We start from the raw sequence: 22,100 nt of genomic DNA on the forward strand, positions 1-22,100 counted from the left end.
TTTAACTATGGACTGAGAAATCCCTCGTGAGCATACGGCTCTCCCTGGCAGAGGTGGGCCATACCATGGGCGTTCCTGTTTAAGCCTCTACTTCAGATTGTATAGCATCTCTCTTAACATCCCAGGAGAGGGCAGCAGAGCTTCGTGTTAGCTCTGGAGTTATGGAGCTTTTCTTTGGAGAACCGTTGATTGCTAATGCTTTTGCATTCTGGTGCCCAGCTCTCATTTCGGAAGGCCTGAGGTCTCCTTGTGCTTTGGCCTGTAGTACCTTGCATTCTTTATAACGTGATGCTCATATTCTGCCATCCTGGGACCTTTGGGCAAGCTAATTTCAAAAGGGCACTGCTCCAGTTTTGAACACATGCGCCATTGCATGATCCTGGTTGCTTGTGTCAATGGGAGATTTTCCTTTAACGCTAATAAGTGTGTGTTTGTGTCTGATTTTTAATGGCACCGTGGCTTGGAAGGAAATTATTAAGCCTCTCCTCCGTTATGAATGAAAAGGACCATCACTGCCCCATGCCTGCTATGACGCATTTAGCACTGTGCTGCACCCTGGGGGAGGGGGCATTCAAAGGAGGGGTGTTCCATGTGTTCCATGCAGTGCTATTTTTCTAGAAAATAAGGTGCTAGAACTCCACATGAACACCTCTTTTGTTCTCTTATAACGGCAATGGTGCCCACCTGAGAGGTGCCGGAACTGAGTTCCAGCTTAGAAAAAGTCCTGGCCCTGACTGATGGTCTGTTAGGGACCTGAGTCTGTTAGGAACCAACATGTACAGGGAGGGCCACAACCCAGTGGCAGAGCTTCTGCCTTGCATTCTGAAGTTCCTTGGTCCCATCCCGAGCATCTTCAGGTAGGGCTGGGAACATTCCCTGTCTGAAACCCTGGAGAGCCACTTATTATACAGAGCAAGATGGGCTAATACTCTGACTTGCTATGAAGGCAGCTTCCCATGTTCCTAACCCTTTAAAAGGCCTTGTTGCACCAGGGACGTGGGTGGTGCTGTGGGTTAAATCACAGAGGCTAGGACTTGCCGATCAGAAGGTCGGCGGTTTGAATCCCCGCAACAGGGTGAGCTCCTGTTGCTCGGTCCCTGCTCCTGCCAACCTAGCAGTTCGAAAGCACGTCAAAGTGCAAGTAGATAAATAGGTACCGCTCCGGCGGGAAGGTAAACTGCATTTCCGGGCGCTGCTCTGGTTTGTGGCTTAGTCATGCTGGCCACATGACCCGGAAGCTGTACGCCGGCTCCCTTGGCAAATAAAGTGAGATGAGCGCCGCAAACCCAGAGTCGGCCACGACTGGACCTAATGGTCAGGGGTCCCTTTACCTTTACCATTTGGGCACCAGTCCCTGCCTTCATCTATTCCTCCCTCGCTCCCTGCCATGGCGCCGTCTGCTGAGCCAGCTCCATGCGCCAAGCATGTACGAGGAGCTCTGAGCCACAGGTTCTCTCTCCTTTGATCCTCGCTGAACAGTGGCATTGAAATCGTTTAAATAAATAAAGTCAGGACTGGGAAGCATGAGGGACTGAGCTTGTACACATCGCCTAGCAATTGCCCACACCTCCTTAGGGGATGCCTGCCCCGTTCCAAGATGTTTGGCTTTCGAGGGCTCCCAGAGCTAGAGATAAGACTATTAGTCTGAGCGTGAACTGTGTGTTTATGGCTGGCTCTGGTGGTAAATCTCTGCTCTCTCCTGGATGTGCGTCTGAGCTTTGCTTGCATTGTTTTTATTAAGGGAGCCTCGTTGCCAGATGAGCCTCCAGCCGGCAAGCTGGCTCTCGAGGACAGAGACTTCTTCTTTGAAGCCCCTTTCGAAAGCTTAATGAGGCAGCGGGACTGCCGAGGACGCCTCTCCTTGCAAACAGTGCGCTCGGCCTCCACCGCACCCTCTCCCTGGTGCCCCATGCCCATAAATCCTTCTCAGTTATTCATGAGGCAGGGTCTGCAAGGAAGAGGCTATGTGGGTAAATTGGACATTGTGGAGGGGGGACAAGAGAGGAATCGGAGGGTTTCTGTCAAAGTATGGATTACGACAGGGGGTTTTTGTTGCATGAACAGCTGCCTGGCCTGGAAGCCATTATTATTATTATTATTATTATTATTATTATTATTATTATTATTATTATTACACTTGTATACCACCCTCTATCAAAAGATCCCAGGGTGGTGTACAACATTAAAAATACATTACAGGGCATCAATGATAAAAAACATAATAATAAAAGCATACTGACTAATGCTAAAGTAGTCTAATACTAAAACTAGTCACTACAAACAACCACCCAGAGTGGCTGTGGAAACCCAACCAGATGGGTGGGGTATTAATAATAATAATAATAATAATAATAATAATAATAATAATAATAACAGTCCTCTCTCCCACACTTTCACAGGCCATAGATTATTTCATAGCCATAGGCCTGGGTAAAGAGGAATGTATCAGGGAAGGGCATTCCGCAACTGAGGAGCCACCACAGAAAAGGTCTGTTCTCTTGTTGCTGCCCTCTCTGGGATGGGGGAGATAGAGAAGGGCCTCACATGACAAGCACAGGGTCCAGGTCAGTTTATATGGGGAGAGGCGATTCTGGAGGTATTGAGGTCCTGAGCTGTGTAAGGCCAGCTTATATCTTCAGGCCCTGCCGCGCTATACATTCAAAGCAGTACCATACCACTTTAAACAGTCGTGGGTTCCCCCCAAAGGATACTGGGTACTGTAGTTTGATATGGGTACCAAGAGTTGTTTGGAAGACCCCTGTTCCACTCAGAGAGCTACAGTTGCCATAGTGGTTTATCAGTCAATCAGTCTTCCTTGGGATCTAGGAACGTGGGTTGCGCTGTGGTATAAACTACTGAGCCTCTTGGGCTTGCTGATCGGAAGGTCGGTGGTTTGAATCCCCATGACGGGTTGAGTTCCCGTTGCTCTGTCCCAGCTTCTGCCAACCTAGCAGTTTGAAAGCATACCAGCACAAGTAGATCAATAGGTACCGCTGCAGCAGGAAGGTAAACAGCATTTCTGTGCGCTCCGGCTTCCGTCCTGGTGCTCTTTTGAACCAGAAGCTGTTTAGTCATGCTGGGCACATGACCCAGAAAGCTGCTTGCACACAAACACCGACTCCCTCGGCCTGAAAGCGAGATGAGCACCGCAAACCCATAGTCACCTTTGACTGGAGTAAACCGTTCAGGGGTCCTTTACCTTTTTTAAAAAACCTTACCTGTAGAACTCTAGGAATTGTAGTTGTGTAAGAGGAATAGGGGTCTCTTAGAAACTGTCAGCTCCCTTAAGAAACTACAGTTCCCATGATTCCTAGGGTGTATGTGTGCCTTGACTGTTTAAAGTGGCAAGGTACTGTTTTAAATGTATGTGTAGTTGGGGACCCTAGAATCTGCAAGTGATGAAGCCTCTCGTTGATTATACCAGTTTTCAGGTTGCAGGTGGGAGCTTGATTGTTTTGAAGATTCCTCCCTAAGTGGTGGCGGGTGGGCAGAGATGCCCCCACACAGAAAAGGAGCAGGTTGGGAATGAAAGCTAAACCGAACCCTTGTCCCCAGTCCGCCCATTTTCATGATCAATATTTTACATTACGTGGGTGTAATGATTCTAGGGGTTGCTCGTGCGTAAGTTGCCGCCACTCCTGGCTAGGTTACCTGGTTGAACCCTTTCTGTCTGGACAGCCCTTCACTTCGTGGCTGTCTCGGTCGCTGGCAGAATCCGTCAGTGGGCGTTTCTTGAACTTCTTCCAGCAAAGAAGTTCTTTGATGCCTAGTCTCCTCCTACTCTCCCTGCGTGGAAGTCTTCTGCGCAGGGAGGGTGTGGGCAGCGGAGTACCCGTGCTCTCCCTGCTGGTCTCCAGCGAAGAGTCCTGGAGCCTCCTCTCCGATTCCCCCATCTGCCCCCCTTCTCCACTGGTGTTATGCTGATTTCCTTCCCCAGCTGATGAGCTGCCTCTCTCCCTACTGGGACCCTCTCCGGCATCCCTCTGGAGCCTTCCCTCCGCCTCTGGCTCCGATGGCAGTTCCCTGACAGTGGGGGAAGTATATGATTCATGCAATTTGCCCGAAGCCCATCTCCCCACTGGACTCTACAATCACTGGCCGCAGCATCGCCCAATGTTACAGTCCAGGGAGAACCGAAAATATAACAAGATGCCAAAAGTTAGTTCTCTGATTGCTAGCAGTGTAGAGTTCATACATACCACTTAAAGTCTGGTTTTAAAAGCTTGCCGTCTGCTGTTGGTGCTCAAGTGTGAAAGACAAGAATGTGGTTTTAAATGTGTTTCTTTTCAGTGTTCAGATCGCTTAATGGCATGGGGCTATTTCAATTACATTTCAACCTTCTTGGTTTTTTGTGGGGGGTTTTTTGTGTGTGGTGGTGGTGAGGAGGTTTAGTCACCTGTAAACTAATTTGTTCTGATGTGCATTTTTCGGCTCCTGCTGCTGTTCTTCCCCATAGAGTTGTACAGATTTGGAAATAGCTTTTTCACAGTTTAATTTAAGCTCAGTGGTAGGGCCCTTGCTTTGCATGCAAAAGGTCCTGAGCTTAATCTTTGGGATCTGCCAGTTGGGGTAAAAAAATAGTTGCATTTGAAGCTAGTGCTAGTCATTGCTGACAATGCAGAGAGAGATGGACAAATGGTCTGAATAGAGTTGGCCCTACCATTAGGCAGAGTGAGCCAATCTCCTCTGGTGGCAGATTCTGGGGCGAAGCATTCCCCTCTATCGGAGGACAGAGCTATTTGTGCCACACTGATTGACCTGCACCCGCTAAACTAGCCTGCTGCCCTTGGGTGGAACAGGTGGCACCATCTTGTCCCTTTGCATCAGGCAGCAAAATGTCTTGAGCCGACTTTGGACCTGATTCAATATAAGGCGACTTCCTATGTTCTTGTCCAACTTGAGATGTGGTGGGAAAAACTCATCAGTTTAACCAGGGCTCGGCAAGGTTTACCTTACCTGGGCCAGTTCACTCCAGCAGAGATCTCTTTGTGGGCTGGACTGCGCATGTGCATGCGCATGAGCGTGCGTGCCTGTGATTTCCAGCATCTGCATCTGCGCAGACATGATTTCCAGCGCCGCGGAAGTGAGTCTCCATGCTGCGCTGGTTTAGCGCAGCATGCTGGGACTCACTTAGTGGGCAGCTTGGTTTGGGGGCAGCTCGTGGGCTGGTTAAACGACCTCCGTGGACTAGTTGTGGCCCATGGGCCTTAGGTTGCCGACCCCTGACTTTAACCCATGTAGTTTTCCTTTGCCATTCAGCGTCTCTCCTGTCGGTTGGAATTAATAAGGTTTTCCCTTGACCTTGGGAAGAACAGATGGGGAGGCAGTGAAGACAATGATAACAGGTTAAGCCTGAAGGTTTCTTGTGGAATTGCAGGACACTGTGAGTCCACCTCTGAGGTAGGGGAGAGGCAGGATCTCTTCTGCCCCAAGTGGGATGGATGCTGTGGCAATTCAAGGAGGAATAGCACGACTTGTGGGTGGTGGCAACACATTGATCCAAGAAGATTTCTGAGCAATAATTAAAGTGTTAAAATGCACCTGTGCTTGGGGCCTAAAAGGTCATAAGTCATTACATGTGAGATGAGAAGAGCATAATATGAGCTCTGCTGGAGGAGACCAAAGGCCCATCTAGTTCCAGATGCCTGTGGGAAGCTCATAAGAAGGACCAGACTGCAACAGCACTTTCCCTGTGTGTGATTCCCAGCAACTGGAACCTGATTCCTTTCAGCTAGGTGCTAGGAGCTGTACAGAACGCAAGTGTTTATTCTTGACACAATATGTCTTGGAGGTGAGGTCAATAATGTGGGAAACTGATGTGACTGAGGACTGTGTGTGTGTGTGTGTGTGTGTGTGTGTGTGAGAGAGAGAGAGAGAGAGAGAGAGAGCGCAGCAAAAAAATAGTGATGGATAATAAATTGTAGCATGGACTCCTTCTCTCTCTCCTGCCCTCCTCATGTGTCTATGAATAACATTAGCAGAACTCGCAAACAAATGTTGACCTGGACACCCTCTTTGCTGCTGTGACCTGTGAAAAAAACAGCGAAATTTGAGGGAACGTTCCTGTTGGTTGTGATAGACGTTGGGTAGCATTATTGCCTTAATCTCCTTTCCACATCCCTGCAGCTCAGGAAACTAAGTGCCTGATCAATTTGTCCATAGAGATCCTGTCAGGCAGTTAATGTTTATCTTGGTCTTTTTCCCCCTTTTCCTTTCCCCCTGATGGACACATTAAGTTTTCCCTAATCTGAATTGGATCTGGCTGTCATATGCAAGGCTTGGGGGATGCTGCCTAATGAGACTTTCAAGGAGAACATTATTTCTAGTTTCCTATAAGAGGGCCAATGATGCAATTCTGCTGATGGCCTTGCTTCTGCCAGAGAGAGAGGGAGAGAGATTGCTCTTTTCTTCCCCATATTGGATGCAAGGACCGTAGAGCCTATATAGGCACAATATAGCTCCTAAGATGACTTAATGCCAAATTTGAGCACACTTCTGCTCAAATTAGGGCTGGGATGGCTCCATTGGTACCAGTTTGCAATAAATCTGGTGGATCTAGATTTATTGCCAGACAAGAGCCAGTTCCTAGGCTCAGAGGAACCCAGTTCTTTTATTCTAATGGTATGTCTTTTGAGCTTGGTTTTGGTTGGTAAATCTTGAGGTTCTAGTAAAAAGCTAAGTAGATCCCAAAAGCCTGAAAACTGCTCACCCCTGCCCTAACCCATGAGAACTGCACTAATTTAGAACATGAAACAAGGAATTGTCATGGTTCATATTAGGTGTGCTGGTGAAATAATAATAATAATAATAATAATAATAATAATAATAATAATAATAATAAAAAATTTGTATACTGCGCTATAGCAACAGGTTTCAGTGTGGTTCACAAGATATACCGGTAATCACAATGTAAAAACACAAAAGACACAATCAAAACAAAAACAACCTAATAACCCCCTGAGTGAAACATGATTTTGGCTAATTGAGACGCCTACCTCCATGGATCTAAAAACTGTTGTGGGGTTGTGGGCTGAGTCAGAAATGACTAACTGTTTCTTTTCCTTGTGTTCCTCCACAGGGGAGATGAAAAAGGTGCTGAAAACATACAGCTCCCCAAAGTTCTCAAAATGCAGTGCCTCGCAGAACGGCGCCGGTTTGTTGCCTCCTCCTCCTCCCGTCCCTCCGGGTTTTCAAGCTCCCCAAGATCACAGCACCCAGCCAGTGTAAGAGCAGATCTGAAATGCCTTTGTGATTTACCATAGAGTCCCTCCAGACATCCTTTTCATTTTGCATACATGATTATTTGCGCTTTTGGTGCTCTTGGGGTGGCCGCATGCAATTCTGCTTCTGATACTGTTGGTGCCTGCAAAAGTTTTGAGGAGGCCACACGGCTTCGCTTCCAATCCGTGCATATCCAGTAACTTCTTGCTGAAGCCCTGTTTAGTACCACAGATGCTCTGGTTAATTTTTTTACTTGCCCCTGGCAGCAACACTAAGGAATCCTGGGAACTGTAGTTTGTTAATGATGCTGGGAGTTCTTAGGAGACTGCTGTTCCCCTGCTACACAAGAGAGGGGGTGTCTGTGCAGCCCTGGCTACTTGCATAATGTTTTGTTTGGGTCCCGAACTTGCTATTTGAGATCCTAAGTTCACATGGTGCCATTTGATTTGCTCACAATCCCATCAGTGCTTTTCTCTTTCTGTAATTGCAGATGCAGGGAGGGAGTTGATTTTATCAAGTCTACAGAAAGGAAAGAGGGGACCTTTAATCCTTCCTTGTAGCAGCCCCAATAGAGACCCCCTGTGCTGCAGTTCAGTCTAGAAAAAAGGACAAAGCTCCCATTGGCACCCATGGGAGCTCCGCCCCCCCCCAAAACCCTATCTGTAGCATAAGGGAGTGGAGCCTAAACTTCCCATCTTGTGCACTAATGTCCTGATAAAAAAGAGGGTATCTCTACCTGTAAATGAATAAAGAAAAGTTTTAAAAAATGCTAGCAAGAGATGCAATTAGCATCAAGTACAGTTATGTATGGGTGGCGCTGTGGGTTAAACCACAGAGCCAAGAACTTGCTGATCAGAAGGTCGGCTGTTCGAATCCCCGCAACGGGGTGAGCTCCTGTTGCTTGGTCCCTGCTCCTGCCAACCTAGCAGTTCGAAAGCACGCCAGTGCAAGTAGATAAATAGGTACCGCTCCAGCGGGAAGGTAAACGGCGTTTCCGTGCGCTGCTCTGGTTCTCCAGAAGCGGCTTAGTCATGTTGGCCACATGACCCAGAAGCTGTACGCTGGCTCCCTCGGCCAATAAAGCGAGATGAGCGCCGTAACCACAGAGGCGGCCATGACTGGACCTAATGGTCAGAGGTCCCTTTACAGTTATGCCCTGAGCTCACAAGACTGTGACTCACACAACTCCCTGTAGTGATGGAGCCTGGGCAGGCTCTGCCTGACTCTAGGAATTCCTTCCTGTATCTGTGCACCTTTTGATGGGTAGTGCATTTCAGCTGTATCAAGATCCGCTCCATGCTGACTCATCTTCCAGTGCCACCAGGTGCTTCAGATAAATTTCCCAGTCCCCGCCCCCGCCAGCACCAAGAAAGGGAACCTACCTGCTTTTGCATACTATCCTCAGGCACTGGTATGATGGATCATCTTTGCTGGTGGTTCTGGTGGGAACGAATTCCAGCCATACTTTCTACCTACTTGGCACTTAAAAAGCTACAAATCATGCTGAGAATCCATGCTTTGCTGGAAGAGAGAGTTTTCCACTTAATAGAGCGGGCCTCTCTGAACAAGTGCCCAGCTATTTAAGTAAATGGACAATTATCATTCCAGGAACGTAAATCAATCCATTAGGGCAATATCAGCTGACTCTGTCCTTTTCGCTGCCCGCTGAATCCCACATTTATGAAGAGAAAACGTTGTCCTTGGATCTGTGCATGAACTAATATCGGTGTCATTCTAAATTTATGGGCAATTACACCATAATTGGCCGCTCTATTGGAAATACATTTGGTTGCAGAGGAGATCAGGGCAGGTTTTGCAGGAGAGAAGAGGCTGCAAATACGTTTCATGCGCTGCCTCATATCACTACTGGCGTGTGCCACATGCTCAAGTCGGATAAGTGCTTTTCCTCCTAGTGATGGGAGGACCGTAATGGCAGCCTTCGGACAGGGCTGGGAAACCTTGCCCGTTTCCCCATTTCCTGAAACCCTGGAAAGCAGCTGCCAGTCAGTGTAGGCAATGCTGAGGTTGAGGGACCAATGGTCTGCAACTTCCTAGGTTCCTTAGTGGTGATCCTCGACTATTTAGCCATCAGGAGCTGAGGAAGATACTTCTGCTTCTAGGCCATGTTTTCTGTAGCTGGTTAAGAACAAGATGCTAGTGTCCATGGTTGGCATCTGCATTGCTTCTTTATTTAACTCAGGGTAGGGAACGTTTTTCATACCCTCCAACGTCTCTGAAATGAAAATAGGGGCATCCTATTCCATACCCTCCCAACATTTCCCCAGTGAAATGGGGACATCGTGTTCCATACCCTCCAACATTTCTCCAGTGAAATGGAGGCATCCTGTTCCATACCCCCCAACCTTTCTCCAATAAAAATAGGGACATCCTATTTCATATCCTCCAATGTTTCTCCAATGAAAATAGGGACGTCCTATGCCATACCCTCCAACATTTCCCCAGTGAAAATGGGGCCATCCTATTTTGTTCAGCCTAAGAACTAGATTCCTTTGTGGACAACCTCCTAGGCTCCCCATGACAGTGGTGGACACAGCCAGAGAGAGAAGTGGGTGGAACTGCAGATGCAAGTCCTACATTGGTATCATTGGCTACATTCTCAAGCACGTGAACATTCAGAGGCATCTATATCCAGATACCCAATACCCACATCAGGCAAGAGCAGGAGGCAGCCCCTGTGGCAATTTATTTCCTGGGGTAAAATCCTAAAACAACAACAACAACAAATCCCAAAAAAATCTCAATAACTTTGGGGTAAAATCCTAAAAAAGTCAACAACTTTGGTTGGCCCTTTGGTCAGCCCTCACGGTCCTTCACTTCATCAAATCTGTCCCTCTTTGAAAAAAAGTTTGGACGCCACTGGTCTAGTTCAAGGACTCATTCCAGCCAGGGAAAAGCCCTCAAGAAGGACTCAAAGCAGACCTGGCGAGGATTGTGACCTGATGAGAACCCTGACAGTCAGTCCTAGGGTTATCCACCCTTTGCTCACAGCGAATTGCCCCTTACAGCAGAGTCAAGTTTGTTTTTTAACCCACCTGTTGGAAATGTATGCATGTAACCACATTTCCCTTGCTGCTCAGTTAATTCAGATGTTCTCGTAATGAAACAAAGAGCAACTTAATGGCTTTATAGGAGTCCTTAAACGGCTCCTAAGAGGACAGCCTTTGTCATACAAAGGGGAAACACAGGGGAAACACAGTTGGCCAGAGTTCTGCTGCTGGGAGTTGTGGGAAGATTAAGAACTTCTGTAAAGAACTGCTGGCATGCCAACAGCATACAAATGGACTACTTAACGCAGGAGCAAATACTACCAAAGCAGATTCAGCACTGGTTAATCTTCTTCCTTTTTTAAAAAAGCATTTGAAACAGGCCACAGCCTCTTGCATCCCCCCCAGAGCTTTGTGCTCTGACTTCCAGAACTGAAAGTCTTGTGACTGGCTCTGAGGGAAGCGAAAATGAGTATGAATGAATGGACAGATAGATGTTGAATTGAACAAAGAGCCCATGACTGGTCAGCGAGAGGGAGGCACCTATTGGCAGAGTTCCTTTGACCTTGACAAAGAGGCACTGAGGTTTGAAATACCCTCATGAATAATTGCTTGATGACTCTCGCCTTTATCAGAATGTACTCTTAGTAGCACATTAAGCCAATTTACGTTAAATCAGACCACTGGTTTATCTAGTCCAAAATGGTTGAGTATCTACTCCAAGGGGTAGCCAACATGGTGTCTTCCATGTGTGGTTGGATTCCAGCTCCCATCATCCCTGACCATTGACCAAGCAGGCTAGGCAGTGGTGGCCAGTTCCCTTTTAGGACTGGTACAGTAGCCAACAGAAGGTCAAGGCAACCACAAGCAGAGCTCACACATTCGTGTCTCCATCCTGCTCTCTGCTGAGTTCTCCAAGGGACACACTGAGATGGAGGAGGAGGAGGCTGACGGTCAGGCCCAGTTGTAAGTAAGAAGGCAGGAGGACTTGGAGGAATCAAGTCCAAGGTTGGTGGGGCCATGCCCCATCTGCCTTAATGGGCCAGCTTTCACTGCAGTCAGGGTTAATGGGAGTCCAGCAACCTCTAGAGGGCATCACATCAGCTCCCAAGAGTCTCCCTCGTCCAGCAGCATCTATCTAATGTATTTAATGTTAACATGTACTATTCAGGTCCACCGCCCAACCCCAGACAGTGGAGTGTTAGAGGCATATGTTGATATTATGGGTTTTCAATGAGAATTCTGTAAGTAGAGCTGTCAGTGGGGATGGAAGGAGCTGTAAATTTTGCTTCCCTCAGGTTCTCATTTTCTCAGTCTCAAATGCAGTTCTCCACATTTCTGCAGCAATTAAAAAAAAATTCTCATGGAAATCCACCTGCATTTTAGCCTGATAAACACTTTTTTTTTTTTTTTTGCACAGTGGTACCTCAGGTTACATACGCTTCAGTTTACAGATGCTTCAGATTACAGACTCTGCTAACCTAGAAATAGTACCTCGGGTTAAGAACTTTGCTTCAGGATAAGAACAGAAATCGTGCTCCGGTGGCGCAGCAGCAGCAGGAGGCCCCCATAGCTAAAGTGGTGCTTCAAGGTTAAGAACAGTTTCAGGTTAAGAACGGACCTTCGGAACGAATTAAGTACTTAACCCGAGGTACCACTGTATGCAGTTTTGACTAATGTGTACATATTTCCCTTCAATATAAGGCACTTATGCACGTTATTTCCACTAAGATATTCATTGTTATGCATGCTTTCCTCTAGTATATACATTTTTGCAAACATTGTTTGGGTAACTGCATTGCAAAATTCACATATTTTGGAGGATGGCTGTGTTTTGGTTTGTGAAAATGTTTTGGAAAATGTGAAGTTGATAGATTCACCATTGGGTTAAATTTCTCCCTCACCCCTAGCTGTCAATGTGGGTTGCCCTGAATCCAGATCTCATAAAACTCACTGAAAGACTGTTGAAAGCCTGGAATATTCAGGTGATGTGACAGTGAGAGCAAAGGTGACTCAAGAAGGTGTAATGAAGGGTAGAGATGACTCATTCTTTTTCCTTCTCACTAGACAGGGAAGGGGCAGAACCAGATGTGTGTAGAAGCTGAAATCAAACGGAGAAAACCAGTAGTGTTGTGAGGAATGGCAGAGACATAGATACAGCTGAGTTGCTTCTGCAGGAACCCTCTGGTGCTGTTAACCTAAATATAAGATGGGGAAACAGTACATGTTGCTCAAGCTGTATATATGTTTAAATAAACTATGTCTCACAACATATCAGCCAGGTTTGCTGGATCAGGCCAAAGGCCCATCTAGTCCAGCATCCTATTCCCACAGTGGCCAGTCTATAGGCACCAACTCTATAGGGCTGAGGTGTCTTCAGCCCCCTCAATGTCAAAATGCTGATGAATTGTCATGAGGACTTTTAAAAAAATAAATAAATTGCAAAATAATGTAAGAAATGTGAAAAACTGAATTTAATATTGGAAAAAGGTGAATCCAAGAGAAACTGGGGGGAACAACAGATTCTTCATGCTCCCAGCATCCCTATTTGTGGTAGAGGCATACAGATGTGTGCAAGTTCACCCTTTTGCAAGTGGTAGCTCGGAACATCGTACAGAGGCTGAGCAATTTCCTCCTCCCTCCCCCTTTTCACTGCCTCCTCCTGTCTCACACCTTGTCAAAGTAGGAGAAAGTGGATCCAAAACGCAGGTGGCAGGTGGCAGACTCCATCCATTTACATGCAAGACGTGAGTGCTGTCACTAGCTGAGCAGAGGCGGGGGTGGTGTAGGAACGGGGCTGAGGAATTGTTCTGTAAGTGATGGAGGAGCGCTCTGCACGGAAATGGGCTCGGTTCATTTATTGAAACCACTCCAACATCCTGGCAGAGGTGCGAGAGATGGACACGACCCGGAGAGTCACTTAGAAACCTGGAGCTGTGCCAAAGAGGAGTGAGCTCCCCAGTCATAGCCTGCCTTTGCGTGCTGGGCAAACTGCAAACAGCCATAATCTAGACTGCTGTACTGGGATGCGGGCAGCACTTATCTGCAAACGTTTTGGGCTTCCGTCAGTGTTGCCCAGGGGTAGGACCTGGATCTGACTGGTGGGCCAAATTGTTATCCTCTACACACCTCAGGGGTCAAGCTGCCCATCTACCAGTTGTCTGACATCACAATGATGTCAAGTGCCCACAGTGATGTCAAGTGCCTTGCAGAACGCTTTGCAAAGAGCTTTACAACACCTGGCAGTCTGGCAGTCAGCTGGTCGCTGGGCCCTGCAAAACCCCTTGCAACATGTTCCATGAGACCCGACTATCATCTGGAGCTCTTTGCAAGGGACTTGGCAAGACCCAATGATCAGCTGAATCCCTCTGCACGGGGCAGCAGTGCCTGCAACTCCACCTTTGATGGATCCAGACCTTTACCTGCCCCACATCTGATCTCATGGACTGGCTGGATGTAGAGAAGTGGTGGGAGGCACCAGCTGGGGTGCCCAAGCGAACCCCCAGGGGAAGAAGGCTCAGAACCAGGGGATTGGTAGTGGGATGACAGTGTATGGTCAGAGGGAAAAGAGGGAGCAGACTGGAAGGAGGTATCAGACATTGAAGAAGCAACAGGGTTCAGTGAGCAGGAAGAGGCTGTGGCAGAGAGCAGTCCAGAGTCAGAGGCAGGAGAGGAGGGGGCCCAGGAGACAGAGGTGAGACCAGCTGCTGAAGAAGCCAGGGAGTCCCCCGCTCCTGCTGAAACCAGCTTCCCTCCTCTCTGGTCTTCTACAACACAGAGAGGAATGAAGAGAGTGGAGCAATGAGAGACAACAGGGCTTTAGGCTGCTGGGGAAGGAACCTGGGGAGGAGATCAGTGGGAAGATGGGGACCTTCAGTCCTTGCAGCTGCCTCATTGGGCAAGACCTACTGGGAAGGGTTGCTGTGACCTCTAAATCTGAGCTATTTTTGTTTCTTTGAATAAAGAGTTAACTTTACAGACATCAGATGCTTTACTGTTTTATTGCTGACCTATGCCTGATTCCAGCTCCTGACACCTGATGTCATAGTTGCAGGGCAGATTGGCATAGTTTGGCTGAATTGTCCTCCTGGGCCAGAGGTTCCCCACCCCTGATGTTCCTCCAACCCATTGGTTTTGCCAGGCATGTCTGCAGTTGAGAAGCCATCTGCTCTAAGGGAGATGTCATTGTGGCACATTGACTGGCCATTTAAGATTTTGCTTCTAGTTCCTGGTGTTGGAACTGTCATGCAAACCCAGCATATTTTGTTTGGGGGCATAGTCTGAAGAGGGCATATGATGCAGTGACCTTGCTGAAGATAGGCAGGTCTAGAACCTCTGCCCAAATCAAGTGGTAAAAGTTGGGATTATGGGATAGGGCAGATCGGAAAGAACCCAGAGAAACAACGATTTCCCCTGGGAAATAACTCACAGATCTTTTCTGAACTTCTCAGGTTTCATAACATGCTGCCTGTACATAGTCTTGCCATTCTCTCCTGGTCCCTGGTCCCAAATATCCCTTTGGTGCAACACCAGATTTATGACACCAAAGCTAGAAGAAATTTGAATCCACCTGCAAAAGGTTGTTTCAACCCTGTCCCTCCACATGTCCCTGTTGTGATGGGCAGGAAAGGGTGATCTCCTGCTTGATTTAGAATAGGATCAGGAATGGAGGATAGAGATGACACTTCTGTTTTTTTAGCGGGTCAACCAGAAACCATTCCTCTAAGCATCACAACCGAATAACCTTTTCCTCCAGCCTCTTGCCTCCGAGTGTGCCTGTCTTGTAGTCAGACCAATGATGAAGTTGAACTATTGTATAGCTTCAGATAATCATATATTTGCACCAAAGCCTGCGTCTGGGGCATGATGGGAATGCAGCCAAGGGATGGCTGTTTTCTGATATTTTCCATAGCTTTTATACCAGGCTGAAAACAAGAGATAGAAAAGTTAATGGTTGGAGACACTCACAGCACACCTGCTATTATTTCTGTGCTTGAACAGGTGTACCTGCACTTGCTACCTGGATCCTCCCATGGACTTGGTCCTTCAGCAACAAGACAAAGACTCCCTGCCGGCAACCAGCGAGTCCCTGGGAGAAAGCCATACCTTCCCCACACTGCCCTACAGCCGTCTTTCTGCAGCTTCGATCTCTGTATCTCTCAATGATGATGGGGAGACGGTTCTGACCCCTGAGGAGGTGGCCGAATACCTAGAGCTCAGCGAAGAGGCAGAGCATCAAAGGTAAGAGCAACGCAGTCCACACAATGTAGCGTCTTAAGGAGAATTTAGATGGTGGCTCTGCTCCTAGTCCGTCGTTCTCTCCTCTTTCCACCTACCCTGACATTAGCTGTTGCAAGAGACACAAGCATCCCTCTGAATACCCCAAAGAGGTAAATTAACAGCATACTCAAAAGCTTGCTTTCGGTGGGATTTATTTCCAAGTCTGCCAGTTGATGACAGCACGCGTTGGCTCCTTCCCTTGACCTCATTGTCCCTGACCAATGCAGTGTAATGTAATGTATTGACTAAGGTGTCAATCCCCCCCACAGGCATGATGAATCCACTGACCTTTGGTAAGTCATTGTCTCTTAATTTGCGGTCCTTTCCTTCGGGCTACTCTCCCAAGCTATTGTGAACATGATGGAGTTGATCTCCAGGAAGCACTGTAGATTCTTAGAAAGAACTACAGTGTAGCCATGTTGCAAGAGACTCCACTCCATTTTTCCATTTGCTTTTCCATCTCCTGCTCCAATATCCTGTTAGTGTTCAGTGGCCTTCTCCTTGGGCTGTTTTCGAAAGACCCCACCCAAGACCCTCCTCTTCAAAATACTTTTTGTACTTCTGCAAACCTCGTGATTCCTCTGACTACTGACCCCTTTCTCCCATGAGTGGGTGCTGCCATTTTGGCTACCGAAGCAATGGCACTCACGCCCTGAACATCGGAAATAGAGGGAATGGCGAGAACATGGTAGGCATGTTATGAGGAACATTGTTTCATATTACAATCTTGTGCATTATCTTGTGGTTTTCAAGAAGCTAAACTGAGCACCAAGTAATGGCCCTCAGAGTCTGAACACTGGAAACAGAAGGAGAGCTACGTTATTACTATATGTTATTGCCTAGTGGTGCAATTTTAAGGTTAATAGTTCTTGTTTGTTGGTCCTCTGTGTGCTAATAACTTTGAAAGGCTTATTCTTTTACTTACATTAGCTGTTTGAGCTGTTAAAGAGTTGACCTCTCTGCTCCACTTTGAAATAGTATGTCCATAATCAGATTTCGGGATGCATAACTTGCCTGCTCGAATGTCCAATTAAGCCAGTTTTTCTGTTCTGGATCAGAGCAAAGGTCAGTCTAATTCAGCAGTTTGTCTCACACAGTGCTCAGCCAGAAGTCTTTGGGAAGGACGCAAACAGAGCACAAGAATGATGGCAGTGGTGGTGCAATGGTGACTTTGGCTATCATTGGTTACGGGGATTAACCAGCGTTAATAGACCAGAATGGGAGCTAACGGTTCAGAGATGGTCCCTGATAGTTTGGGATGGCTCTCTGTTTTTGAACGAGACACCCAGCAGAGCTCAGAGAAGGTGACACACCTGCAGCTAAGAGAAGAGGGTGGGTGTGTTATGTATGTAAGAAGCTGCAGTTCGCAGTTTTGCAGTTGAAATGTGAAAGAGAAAGAGATGAGAGTGTTACCCAGAGGCAGCTGAAACAAGGGGTGCAATCTTGAGGAGTTGGTCCAATTGCTTGCTTGGGTATCTTCTGCCTTGTAGCGGCGCCTGCCGTTTGTCGCCACTTACAATTTGTTTGCACATTTTAAGCAAGGCAAAAATTATCGAGAGCCAGTGTGGTGGAGTGGTTAAGAGCGGTGGTCACGTAATCTGGGTAACCGGGTTCGTGTCTCCACTCCTCCACATGCAGCTGCTGGGTGACCTTGGGCCAGTCACACTTCTTTGAAGTCTCTCAGCCCCACTCACCTCACAGAGTGTTTGTTGTGGGGGAGGAAGGGAAAGGAGATTGTTAGCCGCTTTGAGACTCCTGAAGGGGAGTGAAAGGCGGGATATCAAGTCCAAACTCTTCTTCTTCTTCTTCTTATACAGACGCCTTAAGTCTCCAGTGATCTCTCCAGGGCAATGGTTCTCAAAGTGTGCGGTGCACAACGTTGTTGTGGTGGGAGAGGATGGCAATTGTGATGGGAAGGCTCAAGGAAATTCAAAGGAACATTTCAGTATATATTGCAGAATAGATACCTTTTCAAAATGAGAGCAAGAACATCAAGTGTATGGGAATGATCTGTGTTCTTATGTAGCTGCATTGCTTTATATTTTCTTGAGGTCCCGTGATCAGATTATAAAGTACTTCTGTTCTATGTTATAAATCAAGCATGGCTAGGAGTTGTTTATTTTTGTTTTCCAGTGTATTTCTTATATAAAAAATACTTGGTGTGGCATGAGCACACTTTTATTCTGGAAGGGTGGCCCAGAGAAAAAAGTTTGAGAACCGCTCTAGGGCCTGAAAATTTGAAATCCTGGACTTTTAGAGTGGCAATGAGGGCAAAAATGGAACCTGAAACCAGGGGGATGATTTAAGAAGAGCAGTAAAATTGGAAGAAAAGTTCGGGGTGGGTTTGCTGCTTTTCTTCTTTCTCTTCCTCTTTCCTCCTCCTTTCAAAGAAAGCACAGTATCTCTGAAACCCCAATTCAAACCACAGCGTTTGGATTATTGCACAAATATGCTGTCTTAGCTCTGCGTCCTGATTTGTTTCAACCAGCTTCTGTGTTGGTTTCTCTTCTGTTTTCCAGCCAAGCCTAATAGCCCCAGGGAGGTGGCCCCCTGCACATTCCCTGAAAACATGTAAAGGTGGTTCATGTATGCTACATGTGCTTTTCTGCAAAGGAGAAAATCTCAGTTCCACATTGCACAGGTGTTCTTCTGACATGGAAGAGACTTGTGCATCTCTCTGCATGGAATGTGCACAAGTTCCTCTTTGGAACAGTATCTGGAGGAGGTGGGGGAGTAATTTGAATATCCAATTTATGGCAGAGCCTTAAAGAACTTTGCCATAAATGACTTGGGCAGATAAATGCTTTCTTAGGGCAAAATCCATTGCCTATTTCACCCATCCTTTGATGATGGGAGACCAAAAACACAAAACTATATTTTTATTTAATGTTATTCATATGAAATACCGTATTTTTTGCTCTATAAGACTCAATTTTCCCTCCTAAAAAGTAAGGGGAAATGTGTGTGCATCTTAAGGAGCAAATGCAGGCTGCACAGCTATCCCAGAAGCCAGAACAGCAAGAGGGATCACTGTGCAGTGATTCCTCTTGCTGTTCTGGCTTCTGAGATTCAGAATATTTTGTTTTGTTTTGTTTTCCTCCTCCAAAAACTAGGTGCGTCTTATGGTCTGGTGCATCTTATAGAGCGAAAAATACGGTTTTTTAAACTCACTCTTCATTGAGTATTTTTTATCCCAGAGTGGTCAACAATGGAAAAAAGCAATAAGGTTACAAGGGAGTAGACAAAAATACAAAATCCTTTAAAAAAACAAAACTAAAAAAACAGATCCAGGAAATAACAGCAAATCAATAATTCCACTATAAGATAAAGCAAATAATTAAAGTTTGCAATTTAACCAAATACTTGGGTATTCAGCATTCACAGAAACTAACTTTGCCTGCCCACACTGGCTCCTGTACTTGGTACAACTCCCTAAGAAATTCTCTCCCCACGTTCTACAGAGGTGGGCTGGCCCTGTGCAGGGTTAATACCCCATTGCACTGCTTGGCACAACATCCAGATATGATGGATGCACGAGCTCGTGCTCCCTGATTTGCTTTGATGCCTTTAGTTCACAATGTGAAGGTCTCTGTCACACAGCCCAAGCTGGCTCTGCTCTCCCCCTTGCCCCAGGGTGGGTTGAAGGACCTCCTGGGCATGCAACCTCTTTCCCCACCCTGGTCTTGTGGGAACTGCACTTAACAGGAAGCCTCCAGCTCCATCCTTCTGCCAGCCGAAGCCTCGCTGGCTGCAATTAGCTAATGCGCTGTAACTGCTGCCTCTGCAGTTTGGGGACGGCTCTCCCCGCAAGACCGACTCCTTACACTTTTGTAATTGGGGCTGGGACATGGAGTTGCTGATTTTACGGGAAGCTCATTGATCCCACTCAGATAATTACAGCTCCATTTGGAGCCTAGGCGGGACAACTGCCTGCCAGCTTAAGACATGTTTAACAAGCCTCAGCCGGTCTGGCTTGCCAGCTGCCTGGCCTCCCTGCTCCAAGCCACATCTCCTCTTCAGGGGCGGGGAATGGCGTATACACTCTGCTTCCGTGGTATGACGGAGAGTCTAGTGTTGTTGTAGTGCAAAGTGTAAGAGGTTGCCCTAAAGGTAAAGGATCCCTGACAGTTAACTCCAGTCACGGACGACTCTGGGGTTGCGGCGCTCATCTTGTTTTGTTAGCCAAGGGAGCTGGCGTACAGCTTCCAGGTCATGTGGTCAGCATGACTAAGCCGCTTCTGGCGAACCAGAGCAGCACGTGGAAACACCGTTTACCTTCCCGCTGGAGTGGTACCTATTTATATACTTGCACTTTGACGTGCTTTCGAACTGCTAGGTTGGCAGGAGCAGGGACCGAGCAATGGGAGCTCACCCCATCATGGGGATTCGAACTGCCGACCTTCTGATCAACAAGACCTAGGCTCAGTCAGTGCCACCCACATCCCTAAGAAGTTGCCTTATACGTGGTCAAATCTTTGGCCCCTTCTCCATTGCCTGGCTCCTCTAACTGGGAGTACATCTCCAGAGTCTTGGTCAGTCTGCTGTCTGAGTCTCTCAAGTAGGACGTTGAACCTGAGATCATGTATGTGCACAGCATATTTTTTGCTGTTGAACTATAGTGCAGAAACTCAGGTCTGAAGCCCAAATGAGGCTTTCCAGACCTCTCTATCTGACCCACGGGACTCCTGCTCCCCACAGGCCACACACCCCTTTTCCTAGTCCTGCTCTGCCCCTTCCTGGGTATTTTTGCTTGGCTGGATAACACCACAACTGGAATAAGTGGGAGGCACAATGCAGAGACGGAAACCTCTGCACCCTAACAGTTGTTAATCTCAGAGCCAAGCAACACATTGACACTCATTTATCCCTTATCTGAACCCGTGAGGCTGGGCACTCCAGAACATGCTCACGACTGAACATCAGAAATGAAAATGCAGCAGTGACAACCAGTGGCGTAGCATGGGGGGTGCAGGGGGGGCCGGCCGCACCGGGTGCAACATCTGGGGGTTAGGGTTAGGGGGCACAAATCCATGGGTTAGGGGGCACAAATTACTTGCTTTGCCCCGGGTCTGACAACCCACGCTACGCCACTGGTGACAACAACAAACAGGGAATGAGAACAGAGGGAGGGGAGCCAGGGGAGAGGGCAGGGAAAGAAATAAGGGGCTGTACTGTTTTATTGCAATAATGTGAGAACCCTAAGGAAGGAAGGAAAACAGTGGGTGGAAGGGAGAAAGAGAAATGGAGACGTTCCGTTCTCCCCATAATTCACAGTTTTTAAAAAATGGGATGTGTGGGAATCAGCACAGCTACTAGCTCAAGGCTTCCCTCCCCGGCTGACATCTTGGTTAAAAAAACCCCTTGCCATGGAAATTAGTATTCAGAAATAATCTCCCATTGTTGCCAATGAGACACTCCCCCCTCAACTCTAATGCAGCACCTGATACAGTGGTACCTCAGGTTACAGATGCTTCAGGTTACAGACTCCGTTAACCCATAAATAGTACCTCAGGTTAATAACTTTGCTTCAGAATGAGAACAGAAATTGTGCGGCAGCGGCACGGTGGCAGCAGGAGGCCCCATTAGCTAAAGTGGTAAAGAACAGTTTCAGGTTAAGAACGGACCTCCGGAATGAATTAAGTTCTTAACCTGAGGTACCACTGTACTTATTTTGAACAGGGGAACCTTAAATACAATTGCTAACTTGCAGTTAGGCTCTCTGCATAACTCCCCAATCTTGAGGGGCTTTTTGTGCAGTCCATTTCAGGGCTCCAAGAACTGGCGTGGGCAGGATCAGCTGCCTTTGGTTCCCTCTGCACTATCCTGCTGATCCCCTTCATTCTGAAGAGGAGCCCCAACCCAGCATGCCTTAATATGTGGTGGGTTTCACAGAGCAATTTGCCTCTCCCTCCTTTTCATGTTGGGCTGCTGTCTCCGAGGCCTCTGGGCCTTAGGGCAGGATGTGGCCTGACCACAGCTTTTGATGCTAAGTCAGTTGCATTCAGGGCTGACTGCAAAATGTTTTCCAGCCCCTTGGGAAAGGCTCGGAATGGCACGGTGGTTATGGAGGGACAAGAAACCTGCAGTTACACACACACACACACACATCTTTATACAAGCCATATCTAAAGGGTTGAGCACCGTAGCCACATGAATGCTCCCCTGGAATGTCACCAGGATCCACCAGCAAGCTGGCAATAAAACCCTCCATCAACAGCTGACAAATCCGCTTTCAGCTGGGATTTTCTGAGAGGCATTAGTAGAGCTGACGGTTGGCAGCTTTCAGGGCTGTGCAGTTGTGCCTTCAGGGCAGGACTTTGGGGCAGACGTCCAGGGCTCCACTCAGTGGAATGAGCAGGGCAGTCCTTTAACAGCAGCCAAGACTGGCTTTCCATGTTTTCACATGACCACCCACACCGTAAAGGCCAAAATGGTCTTGCAGGCCACAGGAGGTGTGCTTGTGGGCTTCAAGAAGAAGAAGAAGAAGAAGAAGAAGAAGAAGAAGAAGAAGAAGAAGAAGAAGAAGAAGAAGAAGAGTAGTTTGGATTTGATATCCCACTTTATCACTACCCGAAGGAGTCTCAAAGCGGCTAA

General features: G+C 47.4%; 1 protein-coding gene across 4 annotated transcripts in view; it reads left to right on the forward strand.

The window, feature by feature from the left end:
* Positions 1-22,100, forward strand: part of ROBO4 (roundabout guidance receptor 4) — a 119,688-nt gene that overhangs the window by 74,329 nt on the left and 23,259 nt on the right. For all 4 annotated transcript variants that reach the window (XM_081890859.1, XM_081890857.1, XM_081890856.1 and 1 more), the window contains exons 16-17: positions 7,079-7,223; positions 15,228-15,467. In XM_081890859.1, the coding sequence (XP_081746985.1) occupies positions 7,079-7,223; positions 15,228-15,467 (385 nt within the window). The remainder of the gene's footprint in view (positions 1-7,078; positions 7,224-15,227; positions 15,468-22,100) is intronic.

The sequence above is a fragment of the Podarcis melisellensis genome (assembly GCF_964234715.1).
Source record: "Podarcis melisellensis genome assembly, chromosome: 15".
Lineage (NCBI taxonomy): Eukaryota > Metazoa > Chordata > Lepidosauria > Squamata > Lacertidae > Podarcis > Podarcis melisellensis.